The 13,881-nt window shown below is 38.4% G+C and overlaps 1 protein-coding gene across 7 annotated transcripts; it reads right to left on the bottom strand.

Annotated features, from left to right (window-relative positions):
• Nucleotides 1-1,587: 1,587 nt before the first annotated feature.
• rsrp1 (arginine/serine-rich protein 1) lies at nucleotides 1,588-12,892 on the bottom strand. 7 transcript variants are annotated; one of them, XR_013549005.1, is made up of 9 exons: nucleotides 12,494-12,892; nucleotides 10,463-10,515; nucleotides 8,918-9,676; nucleotides 7,276-7,439; nucleotides 7,085-7,118; nucleotides 6,650-6,687; nucleotides 6,314-6,416; nucleotides 2,752-3,363; nucleotides 2,072-2,117 (listed from the first exon to the last, which is right to left on the bottom strand). XR_013549005.1 is itself a non-coding variant. In XM_078423406.1 (6 exons), the coding sequence occupies exons 1-6, from the start codon at nucleotides 12,565-12,567 to the stop codon at nucleotides 1,971-1,973; spliced, it is 1,299 nt and encodes a 432-aa protein (XP_078279532.1). In that variant the 5' UTR covers nucleotides 12,568-12,863; the 3' UTR covers nucleotides 1,588-1,970. The 7 variants fall into 7 exon arrangements, 2 of the variants coding, with proteins under 2 accessions (XP_078279532.1, XP_078279534.1); XR_013549003.1 differs by having other exon boundaries at nucleotides 6,314-6,687; XR_013549004.1 differs by lacking the exon at nucleotides 6,650-6,687.
• Nucleotides 12,893-13,881: the final 989 nt, after the last annotated feature.

Genomic DNA, 13,881 nt, shown 5'->3' with positions numbered 1-13,881 from the left:
GAGAGGCGGGAACTTGTGAAGGTACACTCTTCTAGAACTTAAGCACAAGCCACATTGACCTGGTGTTTGCGCTAATCAAATGTCTTAATTGGTGAATGTGAAGATACTATGAAGGAGAAACCAGGAGTTGAATTATCCAGCTACTGATCTAAACTCCATTTATGCAAGATGTGAGTTATGCTTGCACATGCACATTTCATTGAAGATTAATGCAAAACCTTCCTGTTATTGAATGGAATGCATACCAAGGCTTCTTTCTGAATTTTCTGACAAGAAATATTATGGAAACTCAAAGCACTGCAGATGCTGGAACCTTAAGCAACAAATAATGAGCTGGAGGAACTCAGTGGGTCAAGTAGCATCTGTGGATGGAAAGAAACGGTTGCATTTCAGGTCAAAAACCTGGTTCAGGATAAGACCTTGGCCATACAAAGGGAAGGGCAATGCTGAAAAAGGAGCTTGATGGACTAGGGAGGATGAAGGATGATAAAGCCAGAGGGGATGGATGGAGCTGGAAGGCAGAGGGAAATAGATGATGGATGGAAGCAGATAAGAAAAAAGGATGGGGAGAGAGAAAAAAAGCCAGATGAGGGGAGGGTGAATGTGGAGGGCGAGGCCGCTGGAAGCAGGGACAAAGGCTGCCATTGCTGGATTGTAATAACTAAGGAAGGTGATTACGTGAGCTATAAGGGGAGACACAAATGGCAGATGGAACCACAACCAGATGGGGGCAGGGGGAAACCTGCCAATTGAAGTGCCGTGTTGGATGCAACAAGAAGTAGAGGTAGAGACTGGAGGGAAGATTAGTTAGTTTAGTTTATTGTCATGTTTACCTTGACAATAAACTTCCCTCCAGTCTCTACCTTTTTAGATGACCTAAAATTGGAACGTTCAATATTTATACAGTTGGGTTGAAAACCACCAAGACATAAATGAAGTGTTGTTCCTCTAATTTGTGTTGGTCTTCACTCTGACAGCCAAGGCCCAGGATGGACAGATTAACATAGTGATGGCAAGGGGAATTGAAATGTCATGCAAGAGCTTGGAATGGTCAATGTGGACAGAATATTGTGATTCATGATAAAATCTACATCAGCATCCTTAGACATCAAAGCAACCCCTTCAAACATCAGTTCCTGTATAGTTAAAACAATGTTTTGTAGTTATACAAATCACCTTCATTTGTACACGGTTAACATTTCAATACAATGAATTAATTCAGTTTACACCTAAGTGCCTGAACCAATACAGCATTACTGAGATGGATTTCAATGCAGAAATGTAGGGTGGAGTTTGTAGTGTCACCTACTTCATTTGAATCTTGTCAGCCTTGGAGAAATTCAACAAAAGGCTCCATGTCCCAATGTGAATGTTCATGGACAGTTCAGAAATGTGTATGAAATTGATGCCATGAAATTGAGATAATTGTCCATCATAAATAAATGCGCAGTGATTTCACAATATGGGTAGCAGCAGCCTTAACATTTATCATGTCATATCAGAAAAATCTTAAACCTAACATTCAAATTCTACATTATAGATTGCTAGTAATTACCAAATTCATGGAAAAGAATAAGAAACACAAAATCATATTTACAAATCTTTATTGAATTCTGAAAAAAACTACACAATTACAATATTTCTTCGCATAAACAAAGCCTAATCCAAAATTTTGGTAAATGGCTTGTCTCTTCCCTGCAAAACAGGGTTTGTTTTTTTTAGAAGACTGACATTGGGCATAAATCTATCACAGCCTAAAAATTGCTCAACATCTGTTAACACGTGTTAGTCCAAATAAATCCTTAATAATTGTACAAAATTATAAATTCCTCAAAAGTCTCCAATTTACGATATACATTTAACAAATCCAGCCAAGACTTCTCATAAGTTTCTGCCTAGCTATATAGTGCTGGCTTAAAATAATTTATTACAAATACATTTTTAATTGTTTTGTATACCCTTCTAAACCTTCACCGTGCTTGCGTTTTATCACCATTCTTGCGACCATTTTGCACCAGCACCCATCGTCCATATGGGCTTCCTTTCAGCTTACTCTCAGGAGATCCTTTAATCGGGCCACTTGACGACTTGTGATTCAATGGTTTTGCCACTGTATTCTGTGAATAATGAGAGGTTAAATGTGAGTAAACGTCAACGGCCATCGTACCTCTCTGAATTTAAAAGTTAATTTTAGCTAGTTATACTCCAGCAACAGACAGAAAAGTGAGAATTGCACAAGTTTAAAATTACTTCATAGTAGTCTTCCGTCAGGGACTTCAGGGTTTTGTTTTGTACTCGACAAAGCACATAACCTCCTGCATCAGATGCAGAGATGCACATGGCACAGCTGCTGTCTTACTCTGCCAGAGACTCGGTTTAATCCTGGTTGCTGTGTGTGTGGAGCTTGCATATTCTCCCAGCAACTATGCGAGTTTCCCCCAGGTGCTCCAGTTTCCTACCATATCCCAAAGACGTGCGAGGTTGTTGGTTAATTGGCCTCCGTAAATTGCCCCTAGGTTGCTGGCAGTGGATGTGAAAGTGGGAACTTCATAACGGATGATTGATGGTTGGTGAAGACTCATGGGTCAAAGGGCCTGTTTCCATGTACTATCTTTGAATTTAATTCAAATATACTATTTGATGAGATGCTGCTATTCTTTAGGTAAACTTTTGTTTGAAAAAATGCTGGAGTTTCCATTTAAAATGACTCAAGAGGAAAATACAATACTTAATTTAAAATAATCTACTTACTTTAACACTGAAAGCTATCCAATGATTTGTTTCCATTCTTGAAGGGGCATTTTGTAACTTCTGAAGTGGTTCATCTTCTTCAACTTCATTTGTGTGTTTCTCCTTCAGAAAAAAAAAACAATAGCCAGACCAATGAAAACTGTGATCTACATTCAGACAATTCTGAAAACGTGTAACAACGGCAGGACAACCATTATATCAGCTGTATCAGAGAAGTTGCTAATGTTTTTTTGTGGCTTGGTACCTCACTAGTTCTGCAAATGTGCACCAATAAAGCCAACAATTCAGAAAACATCAACCTTATTTTAACATGTTCAACCAAGGAACAATTGTAATTTGAAGTACCACGGTTCCAGTGATTAATGGGCACAAATTACTTCACAAAATCTACAACAATTTACATCAATGAGAATTCCATGAACATTTAGATGGTTCAATGATATTTCCAATTCAAACAAAAACTGCTTCTGAGCATGTGGCAAGAGATACTAGAAGTGTACAACTGTGTGTAGCCATGTGGTTTAAGGTATATTCTAGGCTATAAAAGCCAATGAACTTATCTTCAAAAAACGTTGGCCTCTTCTTCGGCAAAGATCTGACATTCAAAACCTCCTGGAACACAGTGAATAAATTATGAGGACAAGAAAATCCTAGAACAAAGTTTATGCATGGACAATACCATATCCAACAGCAGCAGTTAGTCAAACCTCAGCCTCATATGCCTCAGAGCACTTAAAGGAATTAAGTGATATTTATCAATGGGTAAAGCCATATAGCAAAGTTCAGGAACTGATCAGAGTTATTCGGATTTCAGTAATTGTCACTTGAAATGTTTAATGAGTTAACTGTGTTCCAGACCAGACTGCAAAAGATATCCTATTCCATTGCTGTGCAAAGTATGGAATGATAGTTTTGTTTTCCCTCTGCTTAGAGTAAAAAGTGGGCTTTCTCTCGCAATATCAGATCTGGCACTCCAAGGTCAAGTGCATTATTGACATGCAAAGTGAAGCTCCCTCCATACTGCATCCAATAATGCATCATACCTCAACTACAAGCAATATCGTACTACTCGCACGACCATTAAGTAACAAATGAGAGGAGTCAATCCAATGCCCATTGTGGGAGACACCTGCTCCAAACAAAGCCGAGACAGAAACAAACATTCTAATTAAAGATGGGCTGCTGAGTTCTGATCAAACTCACCATCAAGCTAACAATTTAAACACGTACTTTAAATGCTACAGGGAAAAAGAATTTCTGAAACACCATAGGTTTCTTAGACCAGTGGTTTTTAAAAGGAGGGGTTGCATCAAGTTAAAAAAGTTGCCAGGAAGTTTAGTTTAGTCATGGCTTGACACCCACATGAAAGAAACAGTAGCTTCCTGCTGCTGTTCTCTCAGCAAGCAGGTCTTTGTGCAGTTGTACCTTGATATTTCAAAATTAAATCACTGCTTGCTAGTAGTAATAAAGTAATTGGAAATAGTTCAAAGGTTGATTCATGCCTATATAAAATAGTTTGATTTTATCTACGTTAATAATTACCTAGTTATCAAAGGATCATCTGGTTAAACCATTTCATTAACATAGGTCACCTAAAAAAGTTTATAACTATTTAATGTGATTAAAAGCTACCTTTCCCACACACTGCCCAAACACTGCTGCAATCACTGTAAAAGTCTTCTCATTACACGAGCATTTATCAATACATCATGTTTAAGGTAGTCCCAACACTAAGGTTCCATTAAAAGTAATTTAAAATCATAAATGGCCTCTTTCCCATCCACAAAAATAATCAGTATGGTTGCTATTGTAGTCTCAAGAATGCAAACTGAGTAAGAGGGACAAGTAACAACGGAAGGTATATTAGTAGGTATAAAGCAGTTATCAAGATGTTAGAAAACAGTGTTTTACAAGGATCAATATTGAATAACACCTATTGATGAGCAATAAAAGCTGCTTCAGTTTACAGTAAATCAGTATTAAAATACCTTAGAAAATAAGAAACAAAGGGGTGCTAATGCAAAGAATCTAAGACTATACTAACATGTAATTAAAATGATATAATCTAAGGATCATAAATGCTAACAACATAATTTGTTCCCAGAGAAACAGAATTGAATTTATACAAGACCCCAGCTCATGCCTAATGCATAGAATTGGTCTCCATCCTAGAAAAAAGGGTATGGATTCACCATTGAAGTGGGGCAAAAAATGTTTTACAAAGACGATACTAGAACATATTATGTAGGAAAATAACTGCAGATGCTGGTACAAATCGAAGGTATCACAAAGGGCTGGAGTAATAGCAGGTCAGGCAGCATCTCAGGAGAAGGAATGGGTGATGTTTCGGGTCGAGACCCTTCTTCAGACTGATGTCAGGGGGTCGGGACAAAGGAAGGATATAGGTGGAGACAGGAAGATAGAGGGAGAACTGGGAAGGGGGAGGGGAAGAGAGGGACAGAGGAACTATCTAAAGTTGGAGAAGTCAATGTTCATACTGCTGGGCTGCAATCCTCCAATTTCCGGTGGGCCTCACTGGAGGAGGCCCATGACAGAAAGGTCAGACTGGGAGTGGGAGTTGCTCAGCCACCGGGAGATCAGGTTGGTTAAGGCAGACTGAGCAAAGGTGTTGAGCGAAACGATCGCCGAGCCTGCGTTTGGTTTCGCCGATGTAAAGAAGTTGACATCTAGAGCAGCGGATACAATAGATGAGGTTGGAGGAGGTGCAGGTGAACCTCTGTCTCACCTGGAAAGACTGTTCAGGTCCTTGGATGGAGTTGAGGGGGGAGGTAAGGGGACATGTGTTGTATCTCCTGCTGTTTCTGGGGAAAGTGCCCGGGGATGGTGTAGTTAGGGACGAGTGGACCAGGGAGTTAAGGAGGAAACGGTCTCTGCAGAACGCAGAAAGGGGTGGGGTTGGGAAGATGTGGCCAGTAGTGGGGTCCTGTTGGACGTGAAGGGAATATTGGAGGATGATTTGTTGGAACATATTACAGCTTCTGGAAAAGATTATACAGATTGAAGATTGTGTTTTTGAGTATAGAAATGCTTAGGACTTTTAATAGTATGGATAAATTGGATAGAGGAGATGCAGAAATTGTTTGTGTGGGAGATATCTAAATTAGAACAAAATACTGGCATTTAGCATTAACAAATTAGTTACCGAGGAAAAATATAATTGTTCAGTGGTTAAGGATTGAAATCTAGCATCTCAAAAAGTGGCTAAGTTATATAGCTTTCAAAAGAACATGAGAAAAGGAGAAAATGCACCAAAACACTACGATATGAATGGGAAAAGGCTAGTGTACAATATAATTTTTTGTTGGACTGGATGGGCTACAGTTTCATTATATATTTGGTGTTTATAAAGCAACCACATTTCCATCAAATATCCTGTGGACTGCCAGAATTTAGTCTAACATAAAATGGACATGGATAAATGGTTCACATGCCATCGATTTTCCCACCCAATATCCGAGGAAACTAAATATCATTCAGTGCACTGGAATTAAAATGCATCATGACAAGTCTAATTAGAAGACAATGCAGTATAATGAAGTACCAAATATAGCACTGCCTTGACTTTTGACAGGGAAGAATTACACCATGCTTCTCCATTCTCCCCATAGTTCTAAGTAGATGGCTTGATAGAGGTCAAATGCTCCCTGATCAAAAATACAAAATAGACAATGCTTCATCCCTCAAGCACAGATGCCAAATGGTAATTATGTTTTAACAATGGTTAAAAAAAGTTACCTCCATTTAAAGAATGTTTATTTACAGCGATAGACATTGCCATATCATTTATATCATGCCTTTTGAAAACCTTTTTTAAATGTTACTATAATTGGTCAATCTGCCCCTAATCACTGCACACATGCAGATATAAAGATACCACCTCATATCTTCCAAGAAGTGCAGTCCATTTCAAGGCTTCTATAAAACAGAAATACATCAAGTCATACAAACCATATTTATAGCTTTTATATGGAATGTGTTTGAATGACATGTAGACCAAAACTATAAAGCTAACTGAATCATTACAGTACATTATAATCTCCAATATAAGGTGAGCAAATACACTTGAAAGTACTTAATTGAGAATTAAGCACTTTAAGGAATGTCCAGTTTACAACAAACTATACTTGTGGAAATTCCTTGTTGCATAGCAGAAAAAACTCTTCTACTATGGTATATTAGGAATGCCTACAGCCGCAGATATCTTACATTTGCTCTCCATCGGAAATTAGAGTTTAAAACTGAAACGGATCAAAGTAATTTGGATAACAAACCAATGCTATAACAGTTGAGGTAGAAAAGGTATACAACTCACAAAATTTATTCTACCCCACCGCAGGTACACCAGTCTGCAAGAGAGTCAAAATGTATTTAAATGGAAAACAGCAACTCAATAGCCAAATTCACGCAACCAGTAGCGCAAGTATTGGTGTTCAAATATTTGGATAGAAGTAACCATCCTCTCCATTCAGACATGCAAAAAGAACATTTCAATACATTACTCACCCTTCTGATCACCTCTTTTGCTACTTCACTGTTATACTTTTCAAAATCAAAATTCCCATCTTTGAATGGACTGGTAGGCCTCAGGCTAGGTGGCAAACGGATGCTGTCCTTTCCAAATAACTTATCAGCATTTGCCTTTGCTATTTCTAGCAACGTCTTTTTATCTAAAAGAAAGCAATATTTATAAATGTTATACTGCAACTCTTAAAACTTGAATAAAATGATTTGAGCACCCAAGAGTTGATTGGCACGATGGAGTTCTTTCAGGATGTTATCTAATACAGTAAATGGATGAGAGGCAGAAAGGAAAATAGATGGGTGTGATGCACTGGATTTTCAGAAGGCTTTGAACAAAGTGTCACTGACATTGCTGAAGAAAGCCAGAGCAGATGAGGTTGCTTAAAATTAGAAATTGGGAAATGCTCATGTCGAATCATGGGCATCTCGAAGACAATGAACTGACATGTGGGTGCAGCAGGTGAACGGGAAGGAGTGGCATGTTGGCTTTTATTCCTAGAGGACGAGTACAAGTATAAAGACAGTTTACTGCAATTGCCGATCCCAGAAATGGCTGGAGTGTCAAGTAGGCTAATCCTTTGGGAGTAGAGAAGAACAAGAGGTGACCTTGTAGAAACAGACAACAAGGCATACTTTGGTGGATATCCTCCTGGCGGAGAAGTCCCAAAATAATGGTTTGACTATGTAGAATTAAAATGTAGAGAGATTTCTCAATTTAAAAGCTGGTGAATCTTTGGACTTCTAATCTAGAGGGCTGTGGAGGCTCAGTCATTCACTTCATTCAAATCAGATCAATGGGATCTTGGGACATGGTTTAAAAGTGCTGTTGAGGCAAAGTAACAATCATCTCGTTGAATAACGACCAACGGATTAATTTGCAATTTGCCAGCTCTTAGTCCATTTCCTTCCAAGCCTTTCCTATCCACGTACCTGTGGAAATGTCTTAAATGTTGTAATTTTATCTGCTTCCTTTGGCTTTTTTGACGTCTACCATCTGAAAGGGTTACCCTTCGGGTCCCTTTTATTTTTTCCTTCTCACCATAAACCATGCCCTTAAGTTTTAGACTCCCCTACACTGGGGGGAAAAAAACTGCCTATTAACCTCATCTGTGGCCCTCACAATTTCATACTTTTAAAAGTCATTCCTCAACCTCCCATGCTCCAGGAAAAATAAAGTCCTAGCCTTTCCAGCCTCTCCTGACAACTCAAGGCACTCAGTCCTGGTAATATCTTTGTAATTCATTTTTGAATCCTTTCCAATTTACTTCCCACATTCCTGCTCCCATTAATAATCTATAAATACACGTCACCCTCTGAAAAAATTACCCCTCAAGTCCTTTTAAAATCTTTCCTTTCTCATCTTAAACCTAATCCCTTTAGTTTTAGCCTCCCTTATCTTGGGGAAAAGACTGGCCATTCACTTCTGTGCCCCTCACAATTTCATAAATTTCTTATGTCTTCAGACTTGTAGTTCACCCCTCACCAGATGAAAACATCTTAGCTTTTCCATTCCGTCCTGGTAACATCTCTAACTTATTTTTGCACCCATCCTGATTTACTTCCCACACGCATGCTCCTATTTATAATTTATCATAATCTTTATTACAATTTCAAGACATCCTACCTTTTTGTGTTAAATGGATAGACTTCCCCCTTGATCTGCTTCGGCTTCTTTTGTGTGGTGTTTGGGTTTTGCTCATAAAACTATGGTGAGTCCTCTGAAATCCAGATGAATATCTTGACCTTGATCCTGAACGAGATCTTCTGTATCTCAAGCTGGACCTTGATCTGGATCTGTACCTCATTTGTTGCCTGGATCTTCGGTAACAAGATCTTGACCAGCTTCGAGACCGGGACCTTGAATTGGCACGTCTTGATCTTCTGTACTTCTCTCGTGATATGTATTTGGTCCTTGAAACCAACGTGTTATATTTTGTACTTGACCTGTGCTTTTTTACTGAACCCAATCGAGAACTGCCTGAAGAGGCCAGCGAACTGGATTTGGAACTGCCAGAAGATGATATTGAACCTAATCGAGAGCTACTGGAAGATGACAGTGAACCAGATTGAGTGCTGCTAGAAGACGACATTGAACTGGATCGAGAACTGCTGGAAGATAACACTGAAACCGATCGAGAGCTGGCAGAGGATGAAACCGAACTGGATCGAGAGCTGGGAGAGGACAATTGAGAGCTTCCCGAAGACGATATCGATCCCGACTTGGAGATTTGGGATTTTCGGAAACCAGGAGTTCGGGACCGCGATGCTTTCTTATTCTTTTGGGTCTTATCAGAAGAAAGTCTTAATTCATCCACACCAACGGCAGTTTTCTCAGCCTTCTGCTTTGTACTGCATCCATCTGCTTTCCGCTTCATTTCAATGCCTATTTCAAAAATGTGTTCATGTTTCAGATCTTTGTGCAACTTATTTATTTTATAATCAATACTTGCAGAACTCCTGTTAACCATGTTGAATCCAAGAACTGAACCAAAAATGTCGAATGATATAGCCAAATTTCAGCTGCTACTATCTTTTGAGACTCAAAGGCAAATCCAGTGATTCCATCGCTGCTCCCACCCTATGGAACTCACTACCCCAAACCGTCAGAGACTCCTCCACACTCACCACATTCAAAACATCACTGAAGGCTCACCTGTTCAGTACTGCCTTCAACCACTGAAGGTCACCTCACCTTCTGTCTCCTTTCTCTGTTCGTTTACTTATTTATCTATTTATTCACTTCCCTATGTTCTCTAAATCCCTGTAAAGCGTCTTTGAGTATATGAAAAGCGCTATATAAATGTAATGCATTATTATTATTATTATTAAACTAAATGCAGCTCAATATCTTTTAATCTTAAAGCACAGGAACAAAGACTTATTGTGGCTGTGCTGGTTCATTAAACTTTCCTATTCCTCCCCTATTCCCCTGCAAAATGAATGCTTCCACAAGTGATAATCCTGAAGAATACCATGCATAAAACTACCTTCATTATTCTCCTAGTTCTTGTGCCAATTAATTTTAATCCTTGATCTCGAGTTAATGACTATTTGTCCTCTGACCATTTGTCAGTATAAATTCTTATTTTCTATTAATACAACTATGACCACCTGTATACATCCTTAACCTTCTTTGCACTCAGACGACAACACTCAAACCCAAACTTACCAGAGCTGGATTTCTCTTTCATCAAATCAGAGGATAAATCAGATGAATTTGCCCTGTTAACATAGAATAAATTTAAAGTAAACCGTAGGTATTTAGCATGCAGTTCTATTTACTGTAATTAATGTTCTCACATAAAGGATGAAGAAAATTAATAGGCCAGGCTCTAGTGACTCCTAATTCTTATCCCAAAGTTTATTATCTACTCCTTGTGGAAAATGCACCTGGTTACTTCTGCAGAAACATCTACATTTATCTGCCACAAAACCCTTTCCAACAGCCAATTTGTATATTCAACTATTCCAATACCCTCATGACAGCCCTTGAAAGATTCTGCTACTCCGATCGAACAAAATAAAAGTTTGCTCACTTTGCCAACACTGTCTTCTGGTATCTACGTGCATTACAGTTTCAAAACTAGATTTCTTATCCTTGCATTTAAAACTAGTCATGATCTTTCTTCTGAACTCATCTTACTCCAACCCATTTACTCATCAAATTTGATACTGCAATCAGAATGTAATGATCTTTTAAAAACTGGCCTCAGGATCTAGTGACTGATGTGGCTGCCCTGTCCCCTTTTGCCATTGGTGTTTGCTGTGTAGATATTAGTTCAAATGGATATCCGAGTTCCAGAAATAATGTTGTAAAATTGGATCAGTAGCCAATCTTGCAGACACTAAAAGCAAAATCTACAGTTTTGTACATATTCCAGTCTGTCTCGCTATAAACATTTAAAGAGATTAATGTGGAACCCAAATTATATAAGCTTTAAAATTAAAATTATAGTGATTTGTCTTAGAGATTTACAACACAATTATTTTTTTTAGAAAGAGGCATATATTGCCAACCAGTAATAACATTTATGCACTGCATTAAAATAAATTTGAAGCAATTTGTAGAACTGCACATCCTAGGGCAAAAATAAAGAATCACTAACATAAACTTTCAGATTTCTTTATTTAACTTTTCACGTGTACTCCAGAACATGCTGCCAGTTTTAGTGAATCCAGGGAATTGCTCCAATTGACTTTACCACAATGTATTCTTCCTGAACCATTCCCAAGCTTTTGTCCTCTTTTTAAAAACAAAACTCAGCTCTTGTTTCTCAGCTGTACCCTTTTAGGTGTTACATTCATTTTTAAGATCAGATCTGTGAAGAACATTTACGCTTTCCATATCGAATGGAATGCAGAGATGCAAGCGATTGTGTTGCTACTTTTTTAAAAATGATATTGCAATGTTGATAAGTAACTTTACAATCTACAACAACTTTCACAAGGCAGTGAGCATTGTATTGCCTCGCCACTGCCATCCAAAGGCGAATTAGGCCCTAAAAGGACGTGTTTACCAAATTAACACGGTTGTCGGGTGGGGCAGTCAGAGCCGAGTCTCGTGAGCGATAATACGAGCAAAATAAGATTAGGATTAGTCCGCAATCTACTTCCTGAATCGAGGAAATTATTAGTCGATGATATCACCACCTTTAACAAAGGTTAATACAATTCCGTGCTGTTAAATTGCCAATTCCGTTGATGGTTTTGAAAAAGAAAATATTTCAACATGTTCCCCGAGTTTCGCACACTTTCCAACAAGTAAAACCATCGACTTTGACCCCACCCCAATCTATCTTCAAAGAAACAAGCCCATTGACATTGACTCTCGAACCTGTTGCCTGACAACACGCCCCAAACAAGGTCTTAGATTTAGACATAACCAAAAATTGCAGAAATCAACAGGTCAGACAGTAACTGTAGGGAAAGCATAACGAGGGAAACATTTCAGCTTCAAGTGAAAGGACGCCCGCCGAAAACGTTAACAAGTTCTCCTTTTTTTTTTTGGTTTGGAAAACCACCCAAATCTTCAACTTGACCCCATTCCACCTGACAACCTCCTTGTCCCACTTCACAAATAAAACTGCGTCATACCCAACATCACCCAAAACATGAAACTCTTTTACATGTCTATACTTTCTAACTATGCTGGAAGTCAATTATATTAATAATCGCGAGTCTGATTTATCCCAGAACTTACAGTTTACAGTCACGGCCTGTGTTTCTTGGCGCATCAAAATGAGCGTCGCTTTGCCTGTCGTCAGTCGCCACCATCTTGTCAACTGTGGCCGCCGCCGCAAGCACCTCCCTTTATAACCCACGGCCACTGAGTCCCGCCTCCATCTCACTCCGATTGGCTCCTTCACGCCAATCCTTCTTCCTATTGGCTGTCGTTTCAACCCACCGACCGTCGGGCCCTTTCTCATTGGTCACCCCAACCTTCAATCAGAGCTTTGGTCGCAGCCAATTCGAAGCCCGAGTGGACAGAGTTGTTGTTTGTAATCAATTGCAAGGAAAGAGAGAGAAGGCAGGCAGGCGAGGATGCAGTACTGTTCAAGAGTGTTTATTGTCAAATGTTCCAGATATAACTACTTGCAGCAGTGCAACAGAATATGTAAACATAGTACTGTGTAAACGATATAATAAATGAGAAGATATTCAGTGTGTATATATAAAATATACATACATATATTATGTGTATATAATATGCATTTATATATAATATGCATATATATATATATATAATATACACAATATATATCTATACACACACACACACAGAGTCTGAAGAAGGGTCTCAACCTGAAAACCCATTCCTTCTCTCCAGAGATGCTGCCTGTCCCGCTGAGTTACTCCAGCATTTTGTGTCTATCTTCGATTTAAACCAGCATCTGCAGTTCTTTCCCACACATATACACATAGATGTATGAATAATGAATAAATAAAAATGAATGAATAAAAATTGTATTGGCCAAGTATTTATACAAGGAATCTGCCTTGGTGCTTTACTCGCGAAAGGATAAAAACACGATAAAACAGCAGATAATTAAGAATAAAATATTATAATTTAAACATGTGAAAATAAAGGTAGCAGAGTAAAAAGATGCTACAGACTTTTGGCACATGTTTATATATATAAAGATTTAAACACACATGTATATACACTGAACTTTTTTCTCATTTATTATATTGTTTACAGAGTACTATGTTTACATGTTCTGTTGTGCTGTTCAAATAAGAATTTCTTTGTTCTATCTATACATACACACACATACACAAACATAAAAACAACCAATTTTAGTGTGAAACAATAATCGGAATGAACAGAACGTCAGGCAGCACTTGTGGGCTAGAGAACAGAAGTAATGTTTTGGATGAGGATCCTTCAGACCAAAACACCAGAGTTACCACTATTTTCTCTGTCGCCCTTTGTTTTACTTTTGGTCAAGTAATATTTTTCAGCAGAATCAATATTTTTTTCCTTGCTTTGAGAATTTCTGAAATCTTGATTTAGGACTGTTTCCTTATTTAGATATTACTCACTTGTCTATCAAAATACAAGAGCGTCAGACAACCAACATGGAACTA

Source organism: Rhinoraja longicauda, chromosome 27 (assembly GCF_053455715.1).
Source record: "Rhinoraja longicauda isolate Sanriku21f chromosome 27, sRhiLon1.1, whole genome shotgun sequence".
In the NCBI taxonomy this organism is placed as follows: Eukaryota; Metazoa; Chordata; class Chondrichthyes; order Rajiformes; family Arhynchobatidae; genus Rhinoraja; species Rhinoraja longicauda.
This window is presented reverse-complemented; position numbering and strand designations above follow the sequence as displayed.

What these genes read in the sequence shown, in the direction of transcription:
- rsrp1 (XM_078423406.1), bottom strand. Translation starts at nt 12,567, where the DNA reads ATGGTGGCGACTGACGACAGGCAAAGCGACGCTCATTTTGATGCGCCA. An exon ending in GAAAGAGAAATCCAGCTCTG is followed by an intron (nt 9,677 to 10,462) that starts GTAAGTTTGGGT and finishes TTTTTGAAATAG; the next exon opens with GCATTGAAATGAAGCGGAAA. An exon ending in GGATAGCTTTCAGTGTTAAA is followed by an intron (nt 2,118 to 2,751) that starts GTAAGTAGATTA and finishes CATTATTCACAG; the next exon opens with AATACAGTGGCAAAACCATT.